Source organism: Patagioenas fasciata, chromosome 2 (assembly GCF_037038585.1).
Source record: "Patagioenas fasciata isolate bPatFas1 chromosome 2, bPatFas1.hap1, whole genome shotgun sequence".
NCBI lineage: Eukaryota > Metazoa > Chordata > Aves > Columbiformes > Columbidae > Patagioenas > Patagioenas fasciata.
The window spans coordinates 49221224-49248797 of record NC_092521.1 but is presented as its reverse complement, the minus strand read 5'-3'; the positions used below and the strand labels follow the sequence as shown (position 1 = coordinate 49248797).

At 40.0% G+C, this 27574-nt stretch overlaps 1 protein-coding gene across 5 annotated transcripts in view; it reads right to left on the bottom strand.

Annotated features, from left to right (window-relative positions):
- Positions 1–24932, bottom strand: part of SS18 (SS18 subunit of BAF chromatin remodeling complex) — a 42682-nt gene extending 17750 nt beyond the window's left edge. The window contains exons 1-5 of one of the 5 annotated variants that reach the window (XM_065831286.2): positions 24750–24931; positions 21540–21616; positions 20187–20271; positions 5813–5966; positions 165–386 (exon numbers count right to left, since the gene is read on the bottom strand). In XM_065831286.2, the coding sequence (XP_065687358.1) occupies positions 165–386; positions 5813–5966; positions 20187–20271; positions 21540–21616; positions 24750–24818 (607 nt within the window). In that variant the 5' untranslated portion in view covers positions 24819–24931. Of the gene's footprint in view, positions 1–164; positions 387–5812; positions 5967–20186; positions 20272–21539; positions 21617–24749 lie in introns of all 5 variants that reach the window. The other 4 variants (XM_065831288.2, XM_065831287.2, XM_071804174.1 and 1 more) reach the window with 4 other exon arrangements.
- Positions 24933–27574: the final 2642 nt, after the last annotated feature.

Below are 27574 nucleotides of genomic sequence, written 5' to 3'. Positions count from 1 at the left end.
AATAAATAAAAGGCCACTAACACATGGGAGGAAAGGAGATACAGAGTCCTCCAAACATGGGTACAATTGGATTTAGAGAAGAAAATCCACAAGGAAAGACCTGTAAAAAAAGTCTGTACCTGAGCTGCTTCCTTTTAACAGAAGCTCACAAGCACCTCACTTACCTTGGTTTGGTTGCATGTTCATGTTTGGTCTGGGACCGTAGTTGCCCATCGGCTGCCCCTGGCTCATAGTCATCTGATTCTGCACTGGCATGCTCTGGGAGGATGGCACTGAGTGGTTATAGCCGCCCATTGACCCATGGCTACTTGAAGGCATGTTCATGGAACTGTTCGTCATATTGAGCTGGTTAGGTCCAGGTCCTTGCATAGGCATATGGTTGGGTCCTTCAGAAAGAAAAATGGGGAAAAAATATTCTATATTAATTATCAGAAAACAAGTAAATACAGTCATACTGAATTGCAAAACTGAATGAAAGTCATTAGATAACATTACTTCAAAACAAAGCTAAAAGAGTTTCTGATTTCCCAACTTAAATTTAGGAAAAAGTTAACAGTCAAAGTTCAGCTCTGCTACACAATGTGTTTTCTTTTGTTCAGCAGCTGAAGCTACTATAACAAAGGTGTAAGTTATACAGCTCACCTTATATCCATATCATATGCAAAAGCAGTCTTTTTGGCATACACACAACATGTTCAGAATTTCAACCTGAATTGTACAACATCTGTTTAACAGCCAGCCTGGCAACTCTATCACGGCTATATAACTATTACGATAGCTAGAACTTCTCTGTTTATTCAATCAAACCATACTAGACACTTTTCTGAAAGTAACAGTTAATATTTTTATCAGAAGTCAGGCAGTTTTAACATCGACATGGTACAAATACATGTAGAATAAAAATGGCTTGAAGGCATTTTTAACGTTGTTTGAACATAATCTGTAGCCAATATTCTGCAACTGTATTTACAGATTACTAGGGTGGGACATGATGACTGGAATGACAACCACCAAATTATGAGCTCACCTCTCATGCTTGCAAAGATGCAAAGGAAGAGCAACCTGTTCATACACCCAGGAGGCCAGCTATCTCTCTTCACCCTCTATTTCTCATCTTCCTGACAACACAGGTTGGAATCAGACTGTTTTCAGAATTAAATCTACTCTCATCAGGTATTTTTAAAAGCATAAATATTACAATACCATCTGATCAGCTTGCTCATTACTTCAGCTGGGATAAACAAGCAGCTACTAGGAGTAAATTTAATCAGAGGTGTGACCGGATATAAATATGACAAGTGAAAAAAGTAAATTAAATACAAGGCTTACGCATATGTGGGCACCACATGAAGTTTTTGAAGATACGTACAACTAGAATATGTGACAGAATATGTCAACTGTAAATAAGGCAAGTGCCGATAAATACAGAGTTCACTAGAAGATGCCATTGCTGCCAAACATGCCATAGGTTTTTTGTCAAGCTACAAAACCCTAAGAAACACAGAAAGCTACAGGAACCTAAGAGAAACTATGTAGGAAGATAACAATTTGGTTACATATCTCCCCGTGGAGAAAAACAAACAAATAAAAACCAAACAAACAAAACCACAAAGCAAAACAAAACAAAACACACACACACACACAAACCACAAAAACACCACCAAAAAAACCCCAACAGCTAACTAACTAGATATATCTGCCTTCAGATGTACACAGTTCCCAAGTCCTGTTTTGGCTAAAGAAACAAATGCATTGATCTAGGACAGAATGCAGCGAAAAATAAGGACATAGAGAGTTGTACACAAGGTCACAGAGGCAATACCAACTGACCTGCAAACAAAACAATGCAGAACAAAAAGATAACAATGATCAAAGAAATCAGCTACTAAAAGCCAAAATGAAGTAAAAGAGAATATGCTAAAGAATACGTTTGTCCTCTTGCCCTTTTTAAGACACTTTATTGGAATAAACATATAAGCTTATTTTATCAAGGAAAGTGAAAAAGCTAAAAAAGGTATCATATGCACAGCTCACTGCTCCTGCAGAACAAGGTGAGCAGAGATTGCTGAATTATACAAAGGCAGATCCACCACAAAAAGAGGAAAAAAAAAAATCTCTGTGAATATGGTTATGACCAGGGGACAGAGAACTATAGATGCCTATACTGTCCCCTCTTCAACTGAACACTGCCTAACTTTGTAATGGTGAGAACACGGAGACAGTTTAATTCTGAAAAAGTGAGATAATCTCTAAGCACGACATCAACGTGTTAAAAGTAAAGCCAAGGTGAAGAAAAGCCCTAGTCTGTAGTGCCAAGCAACTACTGCAGGACTGCTAGAAGACTACCTTAATTTCTATCCTAAGGAAAGGAAGGAAGACACAGGGTTCATGTCAGAAAGTGAGTAACAAAACCACTCCCAGGTCCTTTTTGTTTAAAAGCAGAAATTGTCAAGAGTAGATTTTAGAGAGCTAGCCAAGCACAGAGTAGAATAAGTTTATAAACTGGTACACATAAGAAACAAAAGAGGGAAGGCAAAAATCACTGCAGTAGAGAAGAAGCTGAAAAAATAAAACACCTTCTCTAAAAGGCTGGTTTACATGTCACATCTAGTGTTGAACCAAAATAGGAGAAAACACCTGTAAGAAAAAGCTGGCATATGAAATGTTAGGGTTGTTTATCTTCTGGGATCAGAATAGCTAATTTGTCAGTCAGAAGCTACAAGACCTGGGCAGAGGAAAAGCTAACATAATACTATCAAAACACCTTGCAAATGACAAACAGTTAAGAACACACCTTTATTTTAATAGTTTTCCAAAATATTTCATGGCATTGTCATGCACATAAGGACACCATTGATTTTTTTTTAATATGAATGAAATAGGAAGACCAGAATATGAATGAACGAATGAGACATGAAGTGCTTATCTGCCATTAAAATAACTGTTTTAAATGCTATACTAACTAGATTGTGTTACACTAAAGTTAGTGGAATAAATACCTATCTTTACTATAAAAATAAGCCCTTTTTCTTCTTAAGCACTTATGGACAACATCTTAGCTCTGAGAAGCTGTAAACCAGCCTAAGTGCATTTGAGACTACATTTGCAGGAAGGAAAGAAGAATGTGAGAGAACCTGTTGGCAATACTAGGCACCTGCTATTCAGGAAGGTCACTTACCAATATCAAGACAAAGGTCAGAGAACCCTACCTTTTGGGTTCTTACCTTTGGGGTCTTACCTTTTGACTTCCTATACATGATAAAACAAGCTCAAGAACTTGGGAAGATAGCTTGCCACTCGCACAAGCCAGTTCATCACCTCCTTCCAAATCCAGACCACCCTTACTTCGCATCACACAAACTCCCTGTCAACCTAACTCTTCAGGCAGTAATTTTTTCAGACAAAAGCCATTATCTGTCACATTCAGTTCCACCATAGGTTAAAAGTTTGTGATGACTCTTCCCTGGTAAGAGGGCACAGGCACCCATTTGTCAAGGGATGCAACTCTGGGCCTCAGCAGCACTTTAGGTCCTTTATTAACCACAACATAATTATGAGAAAAACTGCCCCTTGCCCTTTAGGTAATGGGACAGGTCTGTGGCAGAACTCTAAATCAATTAATGCCCTGACTGTCAGCAGACAGCTCAATCCTCCAATCAACCCTACTACCTGCACTCAGGCCTGTGGAGGACCCTTTTTCAGATAAAACCTTCCAGAAATCTTTAAATGGTATTTTTAAGAGCCTGCATTTTATTTCTTCCAGGTCGGTCAACTTGTGGTTTTCAACCCCGGATTCTCTCACTTTGCATGTTAGTAGCTTTATTCCTTTTGGATAGATCATCTCTTCAGACATTTAAGTTTCTGCATGTGGCTATTATGAAGTATCTACATAACTGTAGACTAAGTGCCCTATAAAGAGAAAGCAAATGCATACACTGTGGAAATCACAACAAATACATGTCTATGAAATACAGAAAGGCTCACATACAGACAAACTAGCAAACACTTAAAAAAAACCCCAAGAAACAAAAAACATTCAGCTATCCACTTAACAAGATGATTCTGTTTCTCTTTCCCCAACACCTAACTACGAAATTATTTTAGCATGCCCTTCTGGTATTAGAGATGCTCTCATCCTAAGCTGTTTATCTTCACATCCTCAGAGACAACCTTAAACAGAGAAAGGAAGGAAGAGACATTCAAAAAGGAATACATTGGAAGAAAGGCTAAATTAAAGCTTAGTTGGAAACCATATTTAAGTATTTGTCTAGGTGAATACCAAAACAAACCTATTTACCTTTCACATATTTTCATAAGAGCTCTTTTCTTATTCTATGTAATTACAAAATATGTATGTTTAAGTAGTGAGTTTTCTCCCCCGTGGCTCTGCAGTGAAGTCATTATGCTCGAATTGTGACTTAGTAATACTTCTCCTTGGAAAAGATCATTATAATAACAATAATATGATTACACTAGAGGGTCAAAGAGACTGATTTGTGAGAGGCGATGCTATTCTCCATGGGAGCTGATGGATCATAGATGGATAGAGGACTTCACAACCAGAATATTTCTGCCCTACTTAGGCAGCAACATATATTGCTCTTTCCACTTCCAAATGTAGACCATCACAAACATGTATGATGAAAGTAACTTCTTCTCTAGATCATTTATTACACATGGCCTCTGGAGGCTATTCAGCTACTCTCCTCAGAAAAGCTGTCACTATCAGGTCCACGTTATCAAGATTTGCACAGAAACTAGAGACTGCAGCAATGACATTTTTTACTTCATATTAGGTTTTGCATAGTTATTTACTGTGTTTGCTGTCATGGAGCTCACCCTTGTGCCCATTAAGAGAAGAATTTTCAAAGATCTTTGACAGCAGTTTCCCTTCCCAGAAGAACCAATACCTTGAAGAGGTTTTGTATGAAAAGTTCCTCCATACAAAAAAAAAATGAAGAGGACCTGAACAAAAGCAATCTTGGGAATGCAACTTTAAGCTAGAAGCCAATTCACATGAAATAGGCAGTATGACTTTACGAGTTGAAATTTTGAAAAACAACCTCTGTATAAAGCAGCAAGCTTTTCCAGGGCCTCTTCCATTCTGATCTGACTGCTAAAGGGAATAGTTACCCCAAAGCCAGTACTAGTAGGTACAACGTGGATTTTTATCATCTTGTTTCACTGCTTTGTTTCTGACTTCCCAAGTGCTTTTCTTTTTATTACAAAACAGGATGACATAAAAACTGACTTAAAATTTACACCTAGAACAATAATCTGGAGGCCATTTCTTTACAAGTCCCTTACAATTCAACACATCTTCAATAATAAAGAACATGGAGGATTAGTGGAAGCTGGATGACTTTCTGTATAAAAGCAATTTTTTTTTAATATTTACCCACATCTGAAACACCCCCTTTAAGATCTATTTTATTATTATCTTATTATTTAGCTACAAAGACTTCACATTATCTTTTTATGGAAGGATTTGTGTTCACTCAGCCACAGGCCAATACCTTTCCCCAATAAGCCTTCTAAAGCCAGCTGTACTGCACGGTTTCAAACAGACTAAATTTAGCCAGTTCTGTTCATCAGAGGAATGCTGTGTGTCAGCTACATCAAAGCCCAAGGGCAGTCTGATAAACACTGAATACAGGTCACGTAGCTCTGTAGCTAACAAACTCTAAGAGAGCTTGTACTCGGGGGCATTCAAAGCAGTTTTGTCATCAACAATCTAGTATCCCTTGAGCCTCCATGTCGTTCCAGTTGCCAGGCAACGCTGGTGTTAATGTCTTAGAGGAGAAAAACTTACCAGGCATCTGGCCGTTCATCTGGTTCTGCATGTGTGGTGCAGGAGGGCCCCCACCTACCATACCATCTGAAGACATGTTGTGGGAGCGCGGAGGTGGGGGAGGGCCGCTCTGACTCATCCCTCCCGGACCCATAGGCATATTCTGTGTGGGTGGCTGAAAGGAGACAGTTTAGTCAAACACGAGGAGCAGTTAGTCTGACAAATATATTATATGTACATACGGCACGGCAGTTGCCTATACTGCGAAGCAGGGTATGAAAGAAAGCACTGAAACGCATTTCTTGCTCTTCCTGGCATGTTTAACTCCTCCTGACATTAATTTGGGCAAAATGTTTAACATTTCGATCAATTTTACATGAAGGATTATGTGCAGACAACACTACCGCACCTTCAAGCACTGCTTTAAAATTAAAAATGTACAAATCAATGCCTCATTAAAAAATTATATCTTAACAGTTTAAGACTGCTGGACTCATTCCCTCCCACACACACAAAAGCTTTCCTTCAATGCAACATTTGGTGAACAGAAAAATAACTCTTTCATTATAACCCACTCACATCAACAATTTGTTGCTGCTAACAGACCTTGCACCAGGACGAAACAGGTACAACAAGAGATGAAAGCGTCTGAATGCTCATAGAGGAGCAAAAATTTGCACCTGGGTGTGGTAAAACGTTTGCGCTCTCTTCCCCTCTTCTCCCCCCAAGCGCTGAAGGCCCAGTTCCTAATTTTGTGCCAAACACCCCCCACAGACTGGAAGCACATTAGTGCTGGCCTCCAAAGGTCCAGAGACAGCTGCCTAGAAAGGATGTTTTTGGCAAATTTCCTAATGAAATTGTGAGGAAAATAACTGAATAACCTTGAGAGTTCAAAGAGGGAGAACAAGAAAAACAGTAAATACAAGGGGGAATTTACTGTTAGGTTCTACTCACAGCAATGTAAGGAGATGCAGAAACTGCTAGTAGCCAGCTTCGTTTCCCTATTAAAAACACCTGCGAGACTGTACAATCCTCCTCACATACCTTAGCCAAATGCTTTCAGGGGAATAAAAATCATTTAAGTGAGAGCAAACGCCTGAGTCTCCAGCTTTCAAGGACCCTCTCTAAAAGGCCATAATTATTCACGCACAACCCTTCCCATGAGACAACCATGCGTGTGTTTTTCCACATTTCTCCTCACAGAAACAACCGAAGAGCTGCTCCCTAAGTTCCTGCCTAGTCCAGCCTCACCTTATACCTACACCTAGTCATCAGAGGGTTCATAAAGACATAATACAAAGAGTAACTCTTTCCACATGAGTGTAAAGTGGGACTCCTTTTGGGCCTTAGAGAAGGCAACGTCTGGGTAACACAAACACACGTGTATTCATTTGCCAGGGCAAGAGGGGGAATAGTACTAACTTATTTTCTCAACCGTTCTTTAAATACATCAAGCATGTATTATTTTCCCTGCAATATTAAAAAAAATCCTCAAGAAATTAGCTAAAAGCTTTTCTCAGCAGGAAGAAGGAAGGAGACGAAGGAAAATGCAAGCAAGTAGACAACTTCTCTTGCTATATTATGCCAATTCCTCTGAAATGAAGAGAATGACCTTCTATAAGCAAGCTTATTGCTCATCCTACAGCAGAAGTGACAGAAGATGGAAAAGGTAAGAGAGGCAGCTCATCTCTCTGAACAGTGTGAGGTGAATGCTGCTCTGTTTTGCTTGATCTTTCTCCATTAGTGAGCAACCACAGCAAGGCCACTTCAACTGTCTTCCCCTCAACTTCAAAAGCTCACTGTCATCCTACTTCTGCATCTAACAGAAACTACCTAAAACCGATATACAGAGAAACAAAAACAAGAAAACAGATACTATTTATAATTTTAAAAGTATTTTTTGGAATATGAGCAAAACAAACACACCTGGTACCTCAACATGGGCAGCTGAAGCTCAGAGCCTAAGAGCAGCCCCACATCAGAAGACAGAGCAAAGACAAAAAATCATCCAAGTTGAAGCGTTTTCAGAATTAAATGAACTTCTTAGATTCCGCATATAAATCATTAGTAAATCCAATGTTTACACACCATGCTGATAATGAAAAATATTATAAAGTACTAAAAAAATATCAGATCATGCCTCGGTTTTAACTATCCTGCAGGTGTTATTCCACAAGCATGGGCATGCCCTTATGCATAGAGGGACAAAAACAAACAAAGAAACAAAAAACGACACCACCTCCAAAGATTATTTGAGACAAAACCATATATTCTGACCCTGAATTTTATCCTGGAAGTTTTCAAAACAACCGTTGTTTAACATTAAGACAAAAACTGCAGTGATCAAAAAGAAAACAGCATGGAGAGCAAAAACATTCAAGGACAGGAAAAGAAGTATTAAGGATTTTAAAAATCCCATTAGATACAAGAACCTGCAAGAGACTTCAAAAACCACAGGGACTTGGGAGAACTGAGGGAGTAATTAAAAACACCCAAAAAGGTATTACCAGAAAATAATTTAACAAGAAGAGCTTCTAGATATGGAAACAGCCCAAAGACCTGCATCAACCCATCTCAGGCTCTTGAAAATAATGCAAGAAAAAGGTCCAAGTTGCTAAAAAATTAAATCTTTGACTAAAATAAACTACCCCATAAGGTACCTGGACGGCAGGTGAACACTCTACCTCTTTCTATAAAAAAGTAGTTAGATCAATTCCAGGAATCATAAATCCTTGCACCTTATTCCCTAAGCTACAAGTAAGTTGATGAAAATAAACTCCAAGGATGATAAAAATAAAGATGAGTTAGTAAAGTGTCAATATAGTCAAGTCATATCCTTCTAATTTTCAAATATATAAATTAAACCATTTAGCTGCATATTCATCAAAAACTCCATAATACAAGCTTTTTGACAAGGCACTTGGAAAAATGTTGTCCAAGGGTACACACTTTGACTGACCAGAAACTGTCTAAAGGGAAGAAATAAGCAATAACCTTACATGAAGTTTAAAGAATAAAGGAACATACAGAGGTCCCCTGAAGACATTTGTTAGTAAATATTAAGACTTGAAGATGTTGTAACATTAGTTACTGAAAAATGTGGAAGAAATAATCAGAGTGGTGCCAGGTAAAATTCAACATGGATAATTATACAGCAATTACACTGAGCTTTTAACCATTCTTTCTTCAGAAAGCAGAAACTCTTATCGCAAGTAATCGGGGGGGGAGAGAATTGACTATCTCTCAGTTTGGGGGGGGGAATTAAAACCTTTTAAATCCCTAAAAAATATTCAAAAAAACCTGTGTTCACCTTCTGATTATCTGCAGGACTTGATATATCAAAACTGAGGTACAATATCCAAGAAAAAAATGTCACGGTATTTGTGATCATGATATATGTTTGGTTTGAAGAAAGGAATCACAAAAAGATACTGTAAAAGCAGGAGGATTCCAAAGACAAGCAGCCAGTGATTAAAGACTTCGAATGTCTTTCACCTGAAACAAGTCAAAAAGGACAGACTTCTAATTTATTTTTTTTTAATCAAAAGGAAATGCATGTAAGAGGATATGACAAAAATACAATTTAATATCGATCACCCAATTTATGCTTTAACAACAAAGAAAACCCCAGGAGAATAGTCAATAAATTGAGGTATAATATTAAACATACAAGATACCACATAAATCACATAAACCTGAGGAACTCATCACCACAAGACACTACAAAGTTTAAATAAGATTCAGAGATAATTACACATACATATACGCAATTTAAACAGTTATACAGGATGTTTTAAAAGCATGTTATAAGCCTTCATGTCAGGGTCATAAACCAATCACTACCTGATAGTAATTAAGAAAAAATGTCTCCTGCAGGTATAATTATTCCCCGGTGAAATTCCTCCAGAGATTTTTCTACTGGCCGTGGCCAGAAAAAAAAACAAGAAAAAAACCTGTTTTAAAGTAGCAGCTTCCCTGTTTCTACCAGAGTTGATTCAGGCTTTTAGAGGTGATAAATTTTTTTTACATCATCTTTGATTAAAAAAAAAAAAAAAAAAAAAAATCACAGAACTACAAAACCTGGGTCATTTAACCTTGTTCTTTACAGAAGTCAAGGAAATTGACCATCCAGAGCAATATGCACTAGGCATGATTAAGACCTTCTAAAATACAAAATGACTACAAAGTATTCAAAAGCCAAACATTAAGAAAAGAAAAAGGGTCCCCCACCCAGTTTGTTAAGGGAAACTTATCCACCATGAAGCCTACCCATTCAGTCTAGATTTGAAGGGTGGATTGACATCCAAATGCAGCCAGGTTAACAGAACCCAAGGTAAGACAATTTCCCTATTTTTTCTGGATGAGTGATAAAAAGAAATGGAAAATAAAATCACTGCTGTTTTTATTCCAATTATGAAATAGAAATCAAATATTTTACTCTCAGTAAAAAGTAAATTAAAGAATTAGAAGATGTTAACATAGCTTCCCTTGCTAAACACTGATTTTTTTTTTTTTTTCCTCACTTCCATAAACACACAGATCACAATTTACAGCCGCTACATTTAAAATTTATCAGAGCATGAAAAGAAACAAATTATAAGCTATTTTGTCCAACTCTGGAAATCTGAACTGGAAAAAGACTGAAACTGACCTCCAGCTGTAACAAAAAAAATAGACAAGAAAAAAAAAGTTATATTTTAACTGACAGCTTTCAGCAAACAAAACCCTACTGAACTCAAAAGTTATTTGAAAGCATACTCTTAAAACAATAGCCAAACTGCACTTTTAGAGGACTCTTAAGTAATAAATTGGATTAAATGCAGGACAGCAAACAATACAAGCTGCCGCGCAGGAACTGTACACCTGGAACTTTCATTTATCATCTCTTTTCTGTCCTACTTTATATTAACAGATTTCTCCTATCAATAGCAGGTTGAAGGATCTTTTTATGGAACATTTTTTGTTATAAAAACTAAGGTGGAATACCAACTCTGTCATCGATAAAAACATAAGAGACAGGAAATACTGTTAAGCACACTAAAACATAGTACTGCTAATCAATACAAATAGCAATAGATATTTAAAGTACACTACCAAAACCACAATTTCATTGAAATTCTCTCAGAAAAAAACAATTAAAAGTTACATGGAACACAAACATAAAAGCCTTCTGATCTTTCTAACAGAAGCTCTAACTCGGGATTTAATCAATCATCTTTGTTTTCAGTTTTCGAATACCATTTCCCACAAAGCAAAATACCCCATGTCCCAGGAGACTCCCTGCCCTGCTCAGATCACACTTCCGACACCAGAGCACCTGAACCCGTCTCAGAGACCAGGACTCTGTTGACGGCACCTGCGCTACAACTTTTCTCCTATAAGGTACAGAGTATTCTAGTGCTGAGAGTATCTTAAATGAAAAAGTAAAGAACCATTATCAGTTCTCAGCAAGGATTTCCATGTGAAAAAAACATTTACAATCATGTCTAAATACTGAAGTCAGTTACAAATGTAATTTGTGTGCTCACTGTTGAAGCACTAGTTGTGACACTAGCAGTAAAGAATACTAAATTTAGAATGACAGTCAGCTTCTGAATCTCTATTTACATCAGTATCTTAAAAAGCAGAGAAACTGACTTTATATTTGAACAAAATGTTAAAATAGTGCATAATGTAATGCTTCGACAAGTAATATTTAAAGAAGAAATGGGAATCTTCAGTTGTTGCAAATTGCATATATCACTGTATAAAAATATTTCACTGTGCAAAAATTCTTTAGCATTATTTTTACAAACAGAAATTTTAACCCTGAAGTACTTAATGTCCACATAGCTCTTCTGATACTTGAAAAATAATCACAAAGAATTCTTAATACATCTAGAAATTATTTAAATCAACATTAAATTATCTGGTATGAATTCAGATGGTTTCATTTTAATTGACTAGGAATAAGTTAACTGTGGATATTAACTTGGGGAACACTGAATTATAGAAACTAGACAACTTCAGAGCTACTCTCTAATTCCCCCATAAAATACAGTTCTTATCTGTCCTCAAAAGCAGGAGCTTTCTGCTCCACAGCTGCTTATCTCCTGCCTCTTTGACATTTAAGATGGTTTAATGTCTGGTCTGATATTTACAGGTTTTGCTTCCATTTAGTAACTTAAGAGAAAAAGTTTCACCTCTATTCCAGCTAGAAGGCCTTATGTAAACTTAGAGCAGAAAGAATCCTGCAGAACTCTTGGAGCATTTCACCGGGCAAAGAGCAAAGCCACACAGGCTAAAGGACTCGGCATCTATGTTTCCACACTGCCCAGCACAGATCTCAGCAACTGCCCAGCGTTGAAATAGGTATTTATTGTGCAGATGCTGTACTAAAGAGGCAAATCACACCCTCAAGTATGAAAGAATTACACTTTAGAGCATACTCCTATTCAAAGGCGTTGCTAGTTTTACTGATTTCTAAATCAGACACAGAAGTTAGTAGGCAATACAAGAAGTTTTTGTATACAGTGCTCTAGCTCCCCATGTGGACACACCTGATTAGCAATACATGCAAAGTAGTATACAGAAGTTAGTGCGATCCTCTTTTTTTAAAGTAGAGTACAGTAGCAGTCTATGAATACTCCTAACATGCTAAAAACTTAAATTCCCATATTCTGGGTTTTTTTTAGTTGAATTGCTGGCTTAAGAATCTCCCTCGAGCTGCTGTTTCCCAATACTACACTTCCAGTTGTGCCAACACAGCCACTTATATAGCCCTGCAGTTAATCTGAACTAATCCAGAATGAAAATATCCCCCTTTCCACCTAATTAAAGTGGACTGATTCTCCAGATTGGTTCATCATAAAACAGCTTTAAAACATCACACAGAATGGCAGCTAACAAGAGCATGGCTCTGGTTATGTCAGCACAACCATTACCATTGAAAAGAAATCTTGTCAAACAACAGCCAAACTTCTTTCCAACATTTAAAAGTTACTCTGGACCAAAACAGACAACCTGGAAAAGCAATTTTTATTGTAAAACCATGGCATACATGGATAAACTGAGGATTCACAATCTGAAAACTCTTCTAAAAAATGCAGCATACTCAATACTCTTTTCCTAAAGCAGGATGACACTGTTAGCCCCAAAGGATGCATGCATACGAACACACGGACTGGTGTTGTTATAGAGACTTAAGTAGGCTAGGGGAAAAAAAACCCACAAAACTTAAATCATTGCAAAATTTGGGTTTTTTGACTTTTAAGTCTTCCAAAAAGCTTTTACTACTCACAATTTTACAATATTTCCTTCCCCTAATGAGTAGTTTTTCAGTTTTCTGGTATAAGCAATGAATGCACTCTTTCATGCTCCACCAAAGAAAAAAAATATATGAGTAGCGATTTGTAAAACTAGTTCTCTTTTGGTTAATATCCCATAACCACATTTTTATGTACAATGAACACATAGGCAGTGTTCACTCAGATGTTAGAAGTGAAACATCATCCAAAGCCTCAAAGAAAGAAAATGGATAGAGATGATCATGCGGCTGGCCTTGGAGCAAAGACAATTAAGTGATATAAACATACTCCACCTCCCTGTAAGCACTTACATAGCTACATCATAACACACCTCAGAAAAAGTCTTATTTACTATTTTGTTCAAAGTGCTGAGTCTCTGAGATCACTCAAATACAGTGGGGTACCACTAACTTCTTAGAATAATGTGGTACTACAACATGAACCTCCATGTCTCTCATCTCCCATTTTTTAGTGACAAAGTCCAACCAACTGTGGGCTAGAGACTATTACCAAAGGAAGCTTACCCCATTATGTTTCTTGCTCACAAAACACAGAAAATATTTTTTGCTATGCAAAATCAATATAGTAAATAAAAAGATAGAGTATAAAGAGATGGAAAAGGAAACAATTCAAGAAATTCTTCAGGGAGTATGCAGGCACAAAGAGGTTCATTTTTATCAACTGTGGATTTGCACTAGGCTTGATAGTTTCTAATACAATAACAAGACAGGAACGTGAAGCTTAGTTTCTTTTACCCTTTTCAACCACAGTGGCTCTACTTGCCTCTTGCATAAAGAACAGCAGAAAAGTTGCTTTTTTGGTTGTTATTCTAACACAACATTCCGAACCAAACAGAAGCATTCAAATTTCTTGTTTTAAAGAACATCTAGTCCAATCCCCCTGCCGGAGCAGGAACACCTAGATGAGGTTACACAGGAAGGTGTCCAGGTGGGTTTTGAATGTCTCCAGAGAAGGAGACTCCACAACCTCCCTGGGCAGCCTGTTCCAGTGTTCTGTCATCCTCACTGAGAAGATGTTTCTTCCCAAATTTAAGTGGAACCTCTTGTGTTCCAGTTTGCACCCACTGCCTCTTGTCTTATCATTGGTTGTCACCGAGAAGAGCCTGGCTCTGTCCTCGTGACACTCACCCTTTATATATTTGTACACATTAATAAGGTCACCCCTTAGTCTCCTCCAAGCTAAAGAGCCCCAGCGCCCCCAGCCTTTCCTCATGAGGGAGATGCTCCACTCCCTTAATCATCTTTGTTGCCCTGCGCTGGACTCTCTCCAGCATTTCCCTGTCCTTGAACTGAGGGGCCCAGAGCTGGACACAATATTCCAGATGTGGTCTCACCAGGGCAGAGTAGAGGAAAAGGAGAACCTCTCTCGATCTACTAACCACTCACCTTCTAATACACCCCAAGATGTCATTGGCCTTCCTGGCCACAAGGGCACAGTGCTGGCTCATGGTCATTTTGCTGTCCACCAGGACCCCCATATTCCTTTCCCCTATGCTTCTCTCAAACAGGTCATTCCGCAATTTATACTGGAACCTGGGGTTGTTCCTACCCAAATGTAAGACTCTACACTTGCCCCTGTTATATTTCATTAAATTTCTCCCCACCCAACTCTCCAGCCTGTCCAGGTCTCACTGGATGGCAGCACAGCCTTCTGGTGTGTCAGTCACTCCTCCCAGCTTGGTGTCATCAGCAAACTTGCTGATAGGACACTCTATTCCCTCAATACATTGAATTAATCCAGAGACTTAAAGACTGATGCCAGCTGTGATCAGCAAGAATGCAGATACTACTAACAGATATTCTGCTGTACTACCACAGATATCAGACTTTCCCAAGTATTTGGTACATAACTGCACAATAATTTTATTAAATTAGCATTCCTCTAGTCTTCAGTAACAGGAGTTTTATTTGCATATTTTATTTTAAGCTATTAAAACTGAGTCATATTTCTCTTTCCTGGATGCCATCTTGCTTTATCAAGAAAAAAAAGCAGCATCAAGATAATTCAATTAATATAAACATTTCAGACAAGTTTCACGTTCAGAATAAAGGCTACTAAGAAAAGCAGAGTGCACTGTTCAGTTCTTAAGACTCTGAATTGTTTCTACAAACTATTCACATCACAAGTACATTAAAACCATATATTGAACGTTACCCTTCAAAAAGTACTAAAGGATATTTAGGATCATATGAGACTTTCCACTGATTGAGTAAAACCATTCTTACATTGAAGAGTTTCCTAGCCACCTGAACACTGCAGCTTTAAAAAACCTCAAACAACCTAACAACAACAAAAAAAAAAACAACCCACAAAACTGTCTTCCAATAAGCAACTTGAAGAAAAGTTTCATCAGGCACTACTAATGATGTTTAATGGTTCTACTTCTTGAAGCAGTTTCTTCAGAAGTAACTAGCATTTCAGTGCTTAATGATGTTAGATGTTTATAAAAAGCAATTACCATTTTATACAGGAGTCTTTTGTAACCAAAATGGCATGGACTTCACCCTAATCTGTGTGACAGGTTTGGGGACAACACAGATTAAGAGATTTCTCAAGTCCTACAAAAAGCACTTGTTTTGAGAGAAGTATCCCAAGCAAGAAAAAATATTTTTATTAATAAGTTTATTAATAATCTAATATTATGAAATTAAGAAAAGCAATTTGATGCAATGTGTACATTTTTCTACAACTCACAAAATGAGTTTTCTTGGAAGTAACTTCACAGAGAGTTTAGCTTACTACTGGAAGAAGCTGGCACTTTGAATATAAAATAAATCTGTCACATTATAGAAGTGAATAATAATCATAAGCATTTATTTTCATCACTTTCTTGAAACACAACATCAAGATTAAGTGCTCTGTAGGCTCACAGAAAGAAAGTTACATTATGTAAGAAAAAACTCAAAAAAAAAAACCACAACACACAACTTCTTCTCCATTTAAAAAAACCAAAATATAAAGTTCCCAATCAAGTAATTCCTGCAGACCTCAATATCTGTCTGTTATAAAACAAATGCCAAAATGAAAAGGCTCAACTGCAGGACAAAAATTCCTCTCTGTTTTTCCCAATACAGTGACGGTCATGAGTTGTTTTGTTATTAACACTTGGCAAAATGAAAACACATGGGGGAGGGAAAATGTCCAAATCAAAAAGTCTCTTTTCATTCAACAGTTTACAATGACTTTTTAATCCACTAAGACACTATTAAGAAAACAAAAAAATAAAAGTCAGGGAGGATAAGATACCTTTTCTGCAGTTTGAGATTTGAAGTGTTTAGGAACACACACAATGCTTCACTATTTTTGGGCGGTTCTTTTGCAAGTCCCAGTAATCAACTTTAACTGCATCTTTTCTCTCTACAGTTCAAGTAGAGGAATACTTTGCTGTTGCCTTCCTCAAAAGTAGCACCAACAGAAATCAAAAGAATGCAAGTGTTGTGTTGCCAACTATACAAGCCCTTCTTGAGAAACTAGCTTATCCTATATGGTGGTGGTAAACACACTTTCCACTGCTGTCCAAGAAAGAGAATACCTACTGTAACTTGGAAACACCCAGCAAAAAGTTGCATCAGCTTTACATGCTGACTTTGCAACAACTCTCGTCCAGCTGGGAAGACAAAACAGCCCTGTGTTTAGTAATGCTGCTGTTCATGTGGTTGAGAAAAGACTTGTTGACTCAGGGAGATCAATGTCACACTTCTGTCTTCTGATGTGAAGGCAAGCCTCTAACCTCTGAAGTCATAATGTGATACTTGATATTTACCATGCATACAAAGACAACAGGAGCTTTGTTATGACACTGGAGTTTCAGAGTCTTTCTAGTTCTCCTCACCCACAGCCTGCAATGCTTGCTTCACCTTTTCCTCAGTTCCAGGCCCTTCACAGAAGCGTTTCTCTGCACAATACAGTTGATTGACTATACCTGTGTCCAGTATAGGATTTGTATTGTTCTCTACAGGCAATACCACACACGTTCAGAAAGGATATACAATCATTTGATTAGAATAGTGCATTCTAAAAAAGATGTGGACAGAGGCTGACTTCTTTTATATTAAAAATCCAACATTTATGTCCAATACAAAAGATCAGGAGCCAGTAGCTATCTTGAGTAATTCTGACAGAAAACATGAGGGAGAATACACTACAAGCATTTTTCCCAGCAATATGAAGCACTGAGTCTAAGGACTACCATGAGAGGATACAACAAAGTTATCAGGTCCAAGTCATTTTAGCTTTTATTAAAAACTTAATGAACCTGATCATTTAGCTCTTTCGTTCAGTTTGAACGCTATCTTAACAGCAGTACTCTCTTTTCAATTTCATTTTATCACAGAAAACATTTTATAAAAACTAACAGTTAAGTTCTGAAATGTAAGAGCGTATTTACCCAATAAAATAAAAACAAGATAAAACTTAAACAAAAAATAAAGTATAGTTTACTAGGAGAACAATCTTCCAGATACTAATAGATCAGATACAATCCAACTTCAGAAGATATTTAGATTCAAGCCCTCCTAAGTTATGGGGGAAACTACTGCAATGGTAATATCATAAAGTTGATGTATTTTACTATTAAAAATAGTAGATGTTTACACACATAGTATCTTACTCCATATTGAACTGTTGCCACCCACAACCCTTGAATTTAGCAAGACTCTTCAACAGCTGACACAGAAGCATGGTGAACAGAAACATAATACTTTCAAGTCAATGTGAGCCTCATCAGTACTTAAACAGAAAGCCAATAAAGGTAAAGAGTCTGCAGTACTTTATCTTGCACTGAGAAAACAGTGCTCATGTTTCCAGATTCTTCTGGCTAAAATTTTCTGGGAAGAAACTTAAAATATTTTTCTAAAAGCCCCATCAAAACATCATTTTACTTGATCACATTACTACATTTTCACAGTCACAGAATGTTAGGGATTGGAAGTGACCTCAAAAGATCATCCAGTCCAATCCTCCTAAAGAGCAGGAACACCCAGATGAAGTTACACAGGAAGGCGTCCAAGCAAGTTTTGAATGTCTCCAGAGAAGGAGACTCCACAACCCCCCTGGGCAGCCTGTTCCAGTGTTCTGTCACCCTCACCGTGAAGAAGTTTCTTCTCATTTTTAAGTGGAACCTCCTGTGTTCCAGTTTGAACCCATTACCCCTTATCTTGGTTGTCACCAAGAAGAGCCTGGCTCCATCCTCATGACACTCACCCTTTATATATTTATAAACATTAATGAGGTCACCCCTTGGTCTCCTCTTCTCCAAGCTAAAGAGATCCAGCTCCCTCAGACTTTCCTCATAATGGAGATGCTCCACTCCCTTAATCATCTTTGTTGCCCTGCACTGGATTCTCTCCAGCAGTTCCCTGTCCTTCTTGAACTGAGGGGCCCAAAACTGGACAAAATATTCCAGATGCGGTCAAATTTTAGGCAAATCTTCAAAGACTTGGCTACATAGGTCAGAGTACCTACACTTAAGTAAGACTGAACATCTAAATTTCATTTTGTATTTTAGTTTGAAAGAAAAACTAAGAAGCTACCTTTTTATTTTGCGGTCCCATTGTCCAAACGGAACTCCTCCCCCCACCCATAAACAAACCCCACAATTCTATTTTCTCACTACTATGGAATATTTCTTACATTCCATATCAGAAAGGCACTTCAGTCCTGATCCACAAAAGTCTTTTCCATCCCTATCTTAATTTTCTTTGAAGAACAGAGAATGTCATCACATTCAACTTTACGAACAAGGCTGTTCACTAGGGACCAGGATAAGGTCAAATTCATTTCCAGCTGTCATCAGAACCAGGATATGAATTAAGTTTCCAAAAACATTAATTGAGTAATACACACAGCCCTCTCAAAGGTTTCCTTCCCTCCCCCTCAGCTACAAGCATGGATTTATAAAACGAGAAGCCTCCACGGACACAACAGGTTGGACATAATGAACCGCTGCTTCTATGGTCCTCTAGGTACCAACTTGAAAGGATGCTTTGCTAGTAGCAATGATTGGAGAACACTTCTCCCGAGACCAAAGAAGAAGTAATTCAATTTCAGTTGGTGAAAACTAGTATCTAGGAATGGCTGTTTTATAGACATTCTTTCTAGCTTCATATTACAGAAATGAATCAAGACTATATTAATTCAAGAAAAGTCTTATTATCAAAAACCAAAGAACTTCCTTGTGTTACTCACAATGAACTCCCCAAGCTTTCCAATTAACACAAGAAGCAAACAGATAGCAAGCTATTTTAATGTTTGTTGTATCTTTCCTTACTGTTCCATTAGCAATGGAAAGGGGGAAAAACTGGAGGTATCTTATTAAAATAAAGAGTTCAGGAATAGATACTCAGAAAATTCCAGATTTAAAAAAAAAAAATATAACCATTATTCAACAAATGCCTCATTTATAAAAAGTGATGCAGTGTTTCAAGTTAAGCCTTGTGCAACCTTTTTTCTTGCATATTATCATTATCTATCTTAAAAAAAGGTTGCTTTCCAATATAGGAGAGAGGCAAAGAATAGGAGGCTCATCTAGGTGTTCCTGCTCCGGCAGGGGGATTGGACTAGATGATCTTTCGAGGTCCCTTCCAATCCCTAGCATTCTATGATTCTATGAAAAGCAGACTGATTTATCCAACCTTATTCCACTGAGGCAAAAGAATCAATGATCTTCCAGAGGAGAAAAAAGAAAAAAAGAAAAAGACCTGCGTCCCTAACCTAAAATGAAAAACGTGGTACTGTTGTAGGAACAAAGAACCACAGCACTGAAGTTGTTAGCTGAGGAAAAAAAAACTAAGACTACCTATGAGACAAGTCAGATACCTGCGCACTGTGCAATTAATCTAGAATATCAGCCTTCAGTTAAACAAGTCAGATTTTGAGCAAGACCTAAGCAGTGAGATTACTAGATTCCCAATATAGGATGAAGAGACACTGCATCTTGTCTTCACTGTACAGTAAATCAGAGGTTAAATGTATGGTCATTGCCTCCAACACTTCTGTTCGTTTTTGTTTTGTTTTGTTTTTTGTTTTGTTTTTTCCTCCAGGAACACAAGTGAAATCTATTGCCTACTTCTACACTATTTTGTACTTACTGCTGGTAGTAGAGACTGCATGTTCTGGTTGGAGTCAGCTATAGTGGCTAGGTAAACCAAGTTTGTATGCAGCATCTGCTGGTATCTATCAAAATAAACAAAAGCAAAACAGATCTAAGTCGTGAATACAATAACATAAGAATTTACTTTAATTCTACACACATAAAGTTACCTATGTAAAACAAGATTCACGAGACTTACAAGAGTACCATTACCAGGAATCCTAAGCCTTTTCCCCTTACACCTATTACTCAACTCTTCCCAACATCTCCATTAAATCTGTGCCTGTATCTTCTCTATAACTTCCATCTTGCTATGAAAACTTAAAGCTGGGCAATACTGTTTTCACCTATTTCACTTCCTGCCCCAAACTAAGTCACCAGGAGACATACACTGTGTGTGGGGGGTGCTATTCGGTGTAATTTCCATCATAAACACTATGGAAAGAAAGTTCCTTTTGTCCCCAGATGCAAGATGTCATAGATTTATGTGAACCACAATCAAGATCAATGCAAACATTTCATCAGGACCCTGAGCTTTGGAAGTTTGCTATAGAATCATTTTTCTGCTAAAGAACCACATTCCAAGGTCTCAACAAGTAGCCCCACAGCCACAAGAATAACCTTCAAAGCAGAAACATATTATGAATACGTAACCATAGGCTTGCAAACAGCTTAACAGAGTAACCGTGCTACAATAAAAGCATTCCCTTAGAGTAAAAATACCTACCATTTATGACCCCTCTCCTATCCCCAGACTAGCAGTTCTCTTAGTAACAGCTCTAGAGCTAGACTATGATCCCCCATCTGTCACGTAACTGAATATTTGTGTGATTACAAGTGTACCATGATGATTCCATGCCAGAAAACAGTAATGGGAAGATAATATTCCTTCATAATTCACTCCTTCGACAGTTGTCTCAGATCACTCTCCAGAGACCCCACTAGACAGTGAGTCCACCTGGAATACTCTGGTAAGCCAAACTTTCAAGACAAGCTTGTTTGTCCTGGGCAAGTGGTAAACAGGTAGCTTTTAAACACGCCATCAGGAAGGTCCATTCCTGCATGATTTTTTTAGAGTTTACGAAGAAAACTACCTTTCCTAAAATGTAATTACGATGCAGAGCAAAAAGGTCCTGGTTATACAGTCCCCACTTTTACGAGCGTCACCATCATGACACCAACTTGTAGCAGTCAAGTCACAACAATTCAGTGATAGAAGTGATAGTCATATGGCAAATACAAACATAAATTTTAAGTTTACTATCTGCAGCAATACTTTTCTATTCTCTGCAGCACAGTCCTCTAGATGGAAATTCACCCAGTCCACAGTAGATTTGGATTAATGTCTTACTGAGAGCATTCAGACGTCTTTCCTTTGTTCTGATAGTCCATTATACACTGAATAAGATGGTTATTTTCATCCAACATCTGAAACGATAAAGAATAAGTCTTGAGTAAGTTTCATGTTCTTTACAGAAAGAAACTTAGGATAAATTTGATTCTTGTTCCTCTTCTTGAAGCCTTTAAAAGCAAATAAAAAAGAAAAGTCATATTCCAGAAAGTTCAACCAAATATTTATAGAACACAATTTCACTCCCATCTCCTCACTTCCCTCCATTAGTTTTAGTCTTCAGCACAAGGGTTTGAAGACACCACTGTAGTTACATTTGTGAAGCTTCCTATTCAAATACCTATCCTTTTTCTACATTAAGTTCTTACGAAGCTTTCAAAGTTTTGCATTTCTTCGTTTGATCTCTACAAATAAATTTACTTAAAAATTTATGTCCTAAATTTCCTTTTACTTTCTGAAGCCCACAAACATTCAAAAATTTAATAACAAAAGGCATTGAAAATGTTATTGATAGAAAATGAGCTTACCAGACAGGTTTGTTTCAAGGAAATGCATTGGAAAGCTAGGCCATATTTACATTAAGAATGTCTAATTAAATTGCACTTTATAAATATTCTGTATAATGGGCACACTAGATCTACTACACTTCAAAAGTGTCCAAGAATATGAAGATAAGTTAACTACTGGAGGGGGGAGGGGGAGAAGTAGTCCTAAAATAAAGGAGAAATAGCAGATCTCAGCTTTTCACAAAGACCTGATGAATTCAAGGTGTTGCAAGCTCTGTAAACAGAAAAAAAATACAGTCTGGTTCCCTAGAACTGCATATCCCCACATTCACGTCTTTTTAACCACTCTCCTGCAGATCAGTCAAGAGTCATCAGAACCATGGCTAATCTGAGCTACCAGCCAAATTATCCAAGTCAACTGAACTAAACAGAAAATTTACTGTCAAATGGAAAATTCTGCATCAATTTCTCCCTTTGCTTCCTCTCAGTGGAAATCTGTTTAGATTACTTTATCCAGTTGCTGAATTTAACAAAAATAATAGGATCTTAACCATCTCCACTTTCTTTTCTTCTTCCAAACATGGTTGAGACTAACCAAAAGGCTCACGTGTCTACAAGGAAAGCAAACACTCTCATTAAATCATCTTTTTTTCCCCAGGAATCCAACCTAAACAAATTAAATAGGGAAAAAAAAAAAAGAAGAAGAAGAAATAAAGAAAAAAAGTACTGACACTTTTTTTATTTCCTTCTGATTAATTCACCTCTACTACAAAAAGAGTATGGAGTCAGAAGCCTCATGCAGTCCACTCACGACTTCTAGCCTTGTAAGACTGAGCCAACCAGATGAGTCTGCCTTAAGCCAAAGCAGTAATTCACCAGAACTGACTAGAACAATCACTGAGCAATTATTTTGCCTAAAACTGCTGGATCTGGAAACACTGTCATTAAGCACTAAATACAGACAGAACTGCAGTATTTTGAGTTACTGTCTCAGCCTCAGAAGCTAGGCAGAACTGTAGCTGCACACACTGATGAGGATCATAAACACATTGCTACACAGACACATTTCACATCTATTAACATCAAGTATTAGAAGAAATACAGAAATACAGTGTGCATTTTCACTTGGAGGGGGGGGAGGAAAAAGGAACTAATACCTTTGATGTCTAAGCCTAACAGAGCACTTGCAAAGGAAACTTTGAATCAAGGCTCTCCCCAAAACATCTCCTACCTTCCAGAGCAAAGCAGCAGATACTTAAAGCTCAGCAGACAGACCTTCTGACTGCCAGTTAGAAGGTTGCATTCTTCACCATCCTCACATAATCTGGACCTTTTGGGGCTGAGGGGAAGGTGGGAAAGGAACAGGAGAGCAAGCAAGAAGGAATACAATTGGATCTGAGACACGGCTGCAGGCACTGTTTTATCCAGTTTTGATTGCGCAGTTGCTGGTAGAAAATTGAAACAGTTCTTTCAAAGAGTTATAAACACCTACTGTCAAAAAAGAATTTCATTTCCAGATGGATGAAGACACCTCCAGGGCTTCTGACAGTTTACGTAAATTACAAAGATTCTTCAGCTTTAACTACACCAGGGTTTTGCCAGCACACCACCATCAAATTACTGGTTTGACTACAGCACAAGAAAAACTTAATTGTCTGCATTTGCCATACGCACCCCAGCAACCTGAAGTCTCTACTGACTACCACCTTTGAGCAGCTTTCCACCCAGTGGGTATGGATTTTTCATATATATTTGTCAAGCAAGGACATCTGCTCTGTAACTGTGGAGGCCTCCATTATAACTCTGAGGTCTCCTTCGAGGTCCTGATCGCTACAACATCTACCCTGCTGACACCCTCGTTTTCTAACAAATGCTAGGTTAGCTGTATCTACCTGAAAAGCTCCTACACAAGGAGCTCATAGTGCTCCGGAATCAATTCAATTCATGGCTATTTACAACGGCAACCGTGCAAGTCTTCAGTTAAGTTTCTGAATACCACCAAACCACCAGTGAACTTGAACGCGCTCCTTTGCTTCTGCCCATGCAAAACACCACGGGTTGTAACAAATCCTGTACACGCTTTTCTTTGATTGCTCTAGCGAATTAACTTGCTCCCTCCCACAGAGGCTTAAATGTAGTCGTTTGGAGTCGCTGTCATTGGCTCCGACCATCATGTTCTTCGTTAATAACGCTTAAAAGTTTAGGGGCAGCCTCACTGCTATGTGGACCAAGCTCGGGAGCTGCAGTCGCCGCTTAGCCCGCGGAGGCAGAGCCCGAAGTTCGGCAGCCTTTAGGAACAACCCAACTAAGTCCAACTTACAGACACCCCTCACAGGAAGGGGTTACTCGACTCCGCCGTTTCCTCATCGTGCCCGGCGGAGTCCTTACGAGTTAATTCCCGCCCGCGGCCCCAGGAGCGCTCGCAGCAGCCGGGAGGGCCCCAAGCCCACCGGCCGCCCCCGCCCCGCCGCAGCCCGCCCGCCGCCTCCTCCCGGCGCTGGGACCCCCGAACAACTGCCTAAGTGCAGAGAGGCAGCGCCTCGCCGGGCCGTGCCCCGACTGGAGCAGCCACGGCCTCGCCGCCCCCCCGCCGCCGGGGCCTTGGTGCTCCGGAGCGCCGCCGCCACCCCCTTCCCCGCGCGGCCCGGCGGCAGGAAGCAGCTGCAGCCCCCAGGCCCGGCCCGGCTCCTTCTCTTGCACTCACCTTCTGGATGGCGGCCGGCGTGATCTCGCCCTTCCCCCGCTGCCTCGGGGCCGCGAACGCCACCGACATGTCGGGCCGCACCAGGAGGGTCCGCCCCCGCCGCCCGCCCGCTCACGCGCCCCGCGGAACCAGCAGCGGCGGGAGGCGGCAGCGATCCGGGAAGAACGCTGTGCGCGGGGGGCGGGGGCGGCTGCCCAGCGGGACGGCCCATCCCAGTCCCGCCGGGGAAGGGTTAAGGAGGACCGGCTGCTCCTTCCCCTTTCCCGCTGCGAGGGGGAGCCCCGATGAGGCCGTGGCCGCCTGGCAGATCTCGGCCAAAGCAGTGGGACCGAGAGTCGGTGCTGCGACCTTTGAACGTGACCTCCGCTTGTGACGCGATCTTCTTGGCTACCCCTTTCCCTCCGCGGCGTTGGTACGTTCCTGCCCAGCGCGCCTCAGCGCCGGACAGGCAGCTAAGTGGTACGGCCGGCGGGGGGGATGGGAGCGTTGTGGTGCGCACGTTACAAGGGACGCACTCCGGCTGTGCTGAGCGGCGCGCTCTCCTCCCCCCTCTACCCGCCGCGACAGTTGGTTGCACCCGGGCAGACCGCTCCGGCGGGGCGGGGCTGGAGGCACCTTAGGGACGCGCGGAGGCGGCGGCGGTCGGTGGTGCGCTCTCCGTGCGAGACCGCACTGGTTTCGGTGTGCAGTACCATCGGGCCCGTCCGTGAGGGGAGTTGGCAGGCGCGGGCCCGGCGCTCACTGGAGAGGTGCCGCTGCGACACTGTGGCCGTTTGCGGAGCCGTTCCTTCGGCAGCGGCCAGCGCTGACAGGTGGGGGACGAAACAAACCGTGAAGAAAAAGTTAGAGGAGCGGCGGCTGGTGCTGTGCGACCCCCAGCGCGTTGGTGTGGGGCGGCTTTCCCTACCGACCTGGGTGGCCCCGGCTTGCCTGTCGTGAGAATGAAACCGGAGCAAGGAGAAGTATTTACTGTCGCCAACTTTAAATAAATGATAGACGTTGGAAGTGCTAATGCTTGATGTTTTTTCAATGCGGCCGCTGGAGGGAATCTCAGTTTCACCGCGGATCCTCACGTACAACTTTGAGCAGTCTAAGACTATTCTTTACAAGGATGAGAGTTTCACAGGGTAATGGTACAGTAAAGTTGAAAATCCCCAACTAAAGCATGTCAAATGTGCTTTTTCCTGGGTGCATCCCCTGCTCAGCCCATGTGCCTTTCAGTGCCGCACACCAGGCTGTGAGTCCTGTCTCCTTGCCAGGCTCTGGCCTTATGTAAACCTATTTCTGCTCTTGTGGTTGACATAAGCACATGCTGCTGTGGCTGACAGGACACTACACCGTGACACCCCACAAAATGTGAATCTCTTTCCTTAACTCATCCTGTTACTCACTTGGTTTCTCTGCTGTTGCTGGCTGAAGTCCCTGGCTCTTCCCTCAAGCCCTGACCCTTTTGGTTGCAGCACACATTTATCAGTGGTGTCCTTGGCCACTGTGTGGCTCTACAGTTGCTTCCCAATTGGCATGCTCTCTCCTCAGACTGTTTCTAGGCTGGCTCCTTTCCCCAGGCCCATGGAGATTGCTCTTCCTGGCTCTTCTGTTCTAGGACTGACTGTGAGTGCCCACCACCCTCTGCTTTTTCCCTTGACAAGCAGTTCCCAGGATGCTGGCTCCAAGCTGTTTTTGCACTCCTGCAGCACTTCTCTATCCAGGGGCCCGCCACTTGGGTTTGATGCTGTGTTTCTAGAATGGCACTGCTTCGTCCCTGTCTTTTCAGATTATACAGGACCGTGAGAGTTGATGTGTTGTTAATCTGACTTGCTTTCCTCTCCAGAAAACGCCACTGGCCCAGTCCTTGCCCTGTAGGTCACACTAAGGAGGAGGAGTGATGCCAGTGCATCCATTAGGCTGTTTGTGTTTCTAACCATTTCATGCATCATCATCATCATCATATCAGGGTCCACTTTTTTTACTAGTAGGGATTTTTTTTCTGTCTCCCACACACTTTATCATCATCATCATTATACTTGTAGGGAACCAAAGGCAAAGAAGGGGTTGAAGAAACCTGTTCTAAAGTTGGCACACTTCCTGGTGATTCATGGTTATTACTCTGTTACTGGGATGAACTCATAGGATAACTGTCAAAATAGCTCTGTGCTCAAATTGGTATTATTTCTAGTTAGTACAAATGACAACAACAAATCCTAGGAATGAAGAATGCAAGATAGCCATGGCCAAATCAGCATGTAATCAGAAGGTACTGTCTCCTAGCCAGTCGCAAACAGAATTACAAGGACTTATTTCTTTAGCATTAGTATATACTTGGCGCTGGAGAACTGATGAAGTGTGTGAACGTGTCCCAAGGCTGCAGGCATCTTCAGCAACTGGAGGGCAAGTGTGTTCTCATGAAATACTCTGAACACTGGGAATTCCACAAAATGTTTTTCTCTTCCCACAAGTATAACTTACCTTTCTGTCATTCTCTGGTTACCCACCACTGTTTATAAAATATTTTGTGTTGGAGTATCTTGGTGGTCACAGCATTTGAGACAGTGTGGGTTAGATGTGAGCCACATAACTACTGCTTTTAAGATCTGAATGTTCCATCGTATTCTCACACATTTTCAGGTTGGTTTTGAATAGAAGAAAAAATAATAGCCTTGCAGGATGCCACAGTAGAGGAACCTTACAATGAAAGGAGGAATTTCCCATTGTATTTCCCAAAATGGTCCAAATTAAACATGAAATTTTTAGTATGTTCCTATTTCCAAGCAAAATACAGGAGACCAGTGTTTGGAATTCAACTATATTAGTTTTTAGAGGAATAT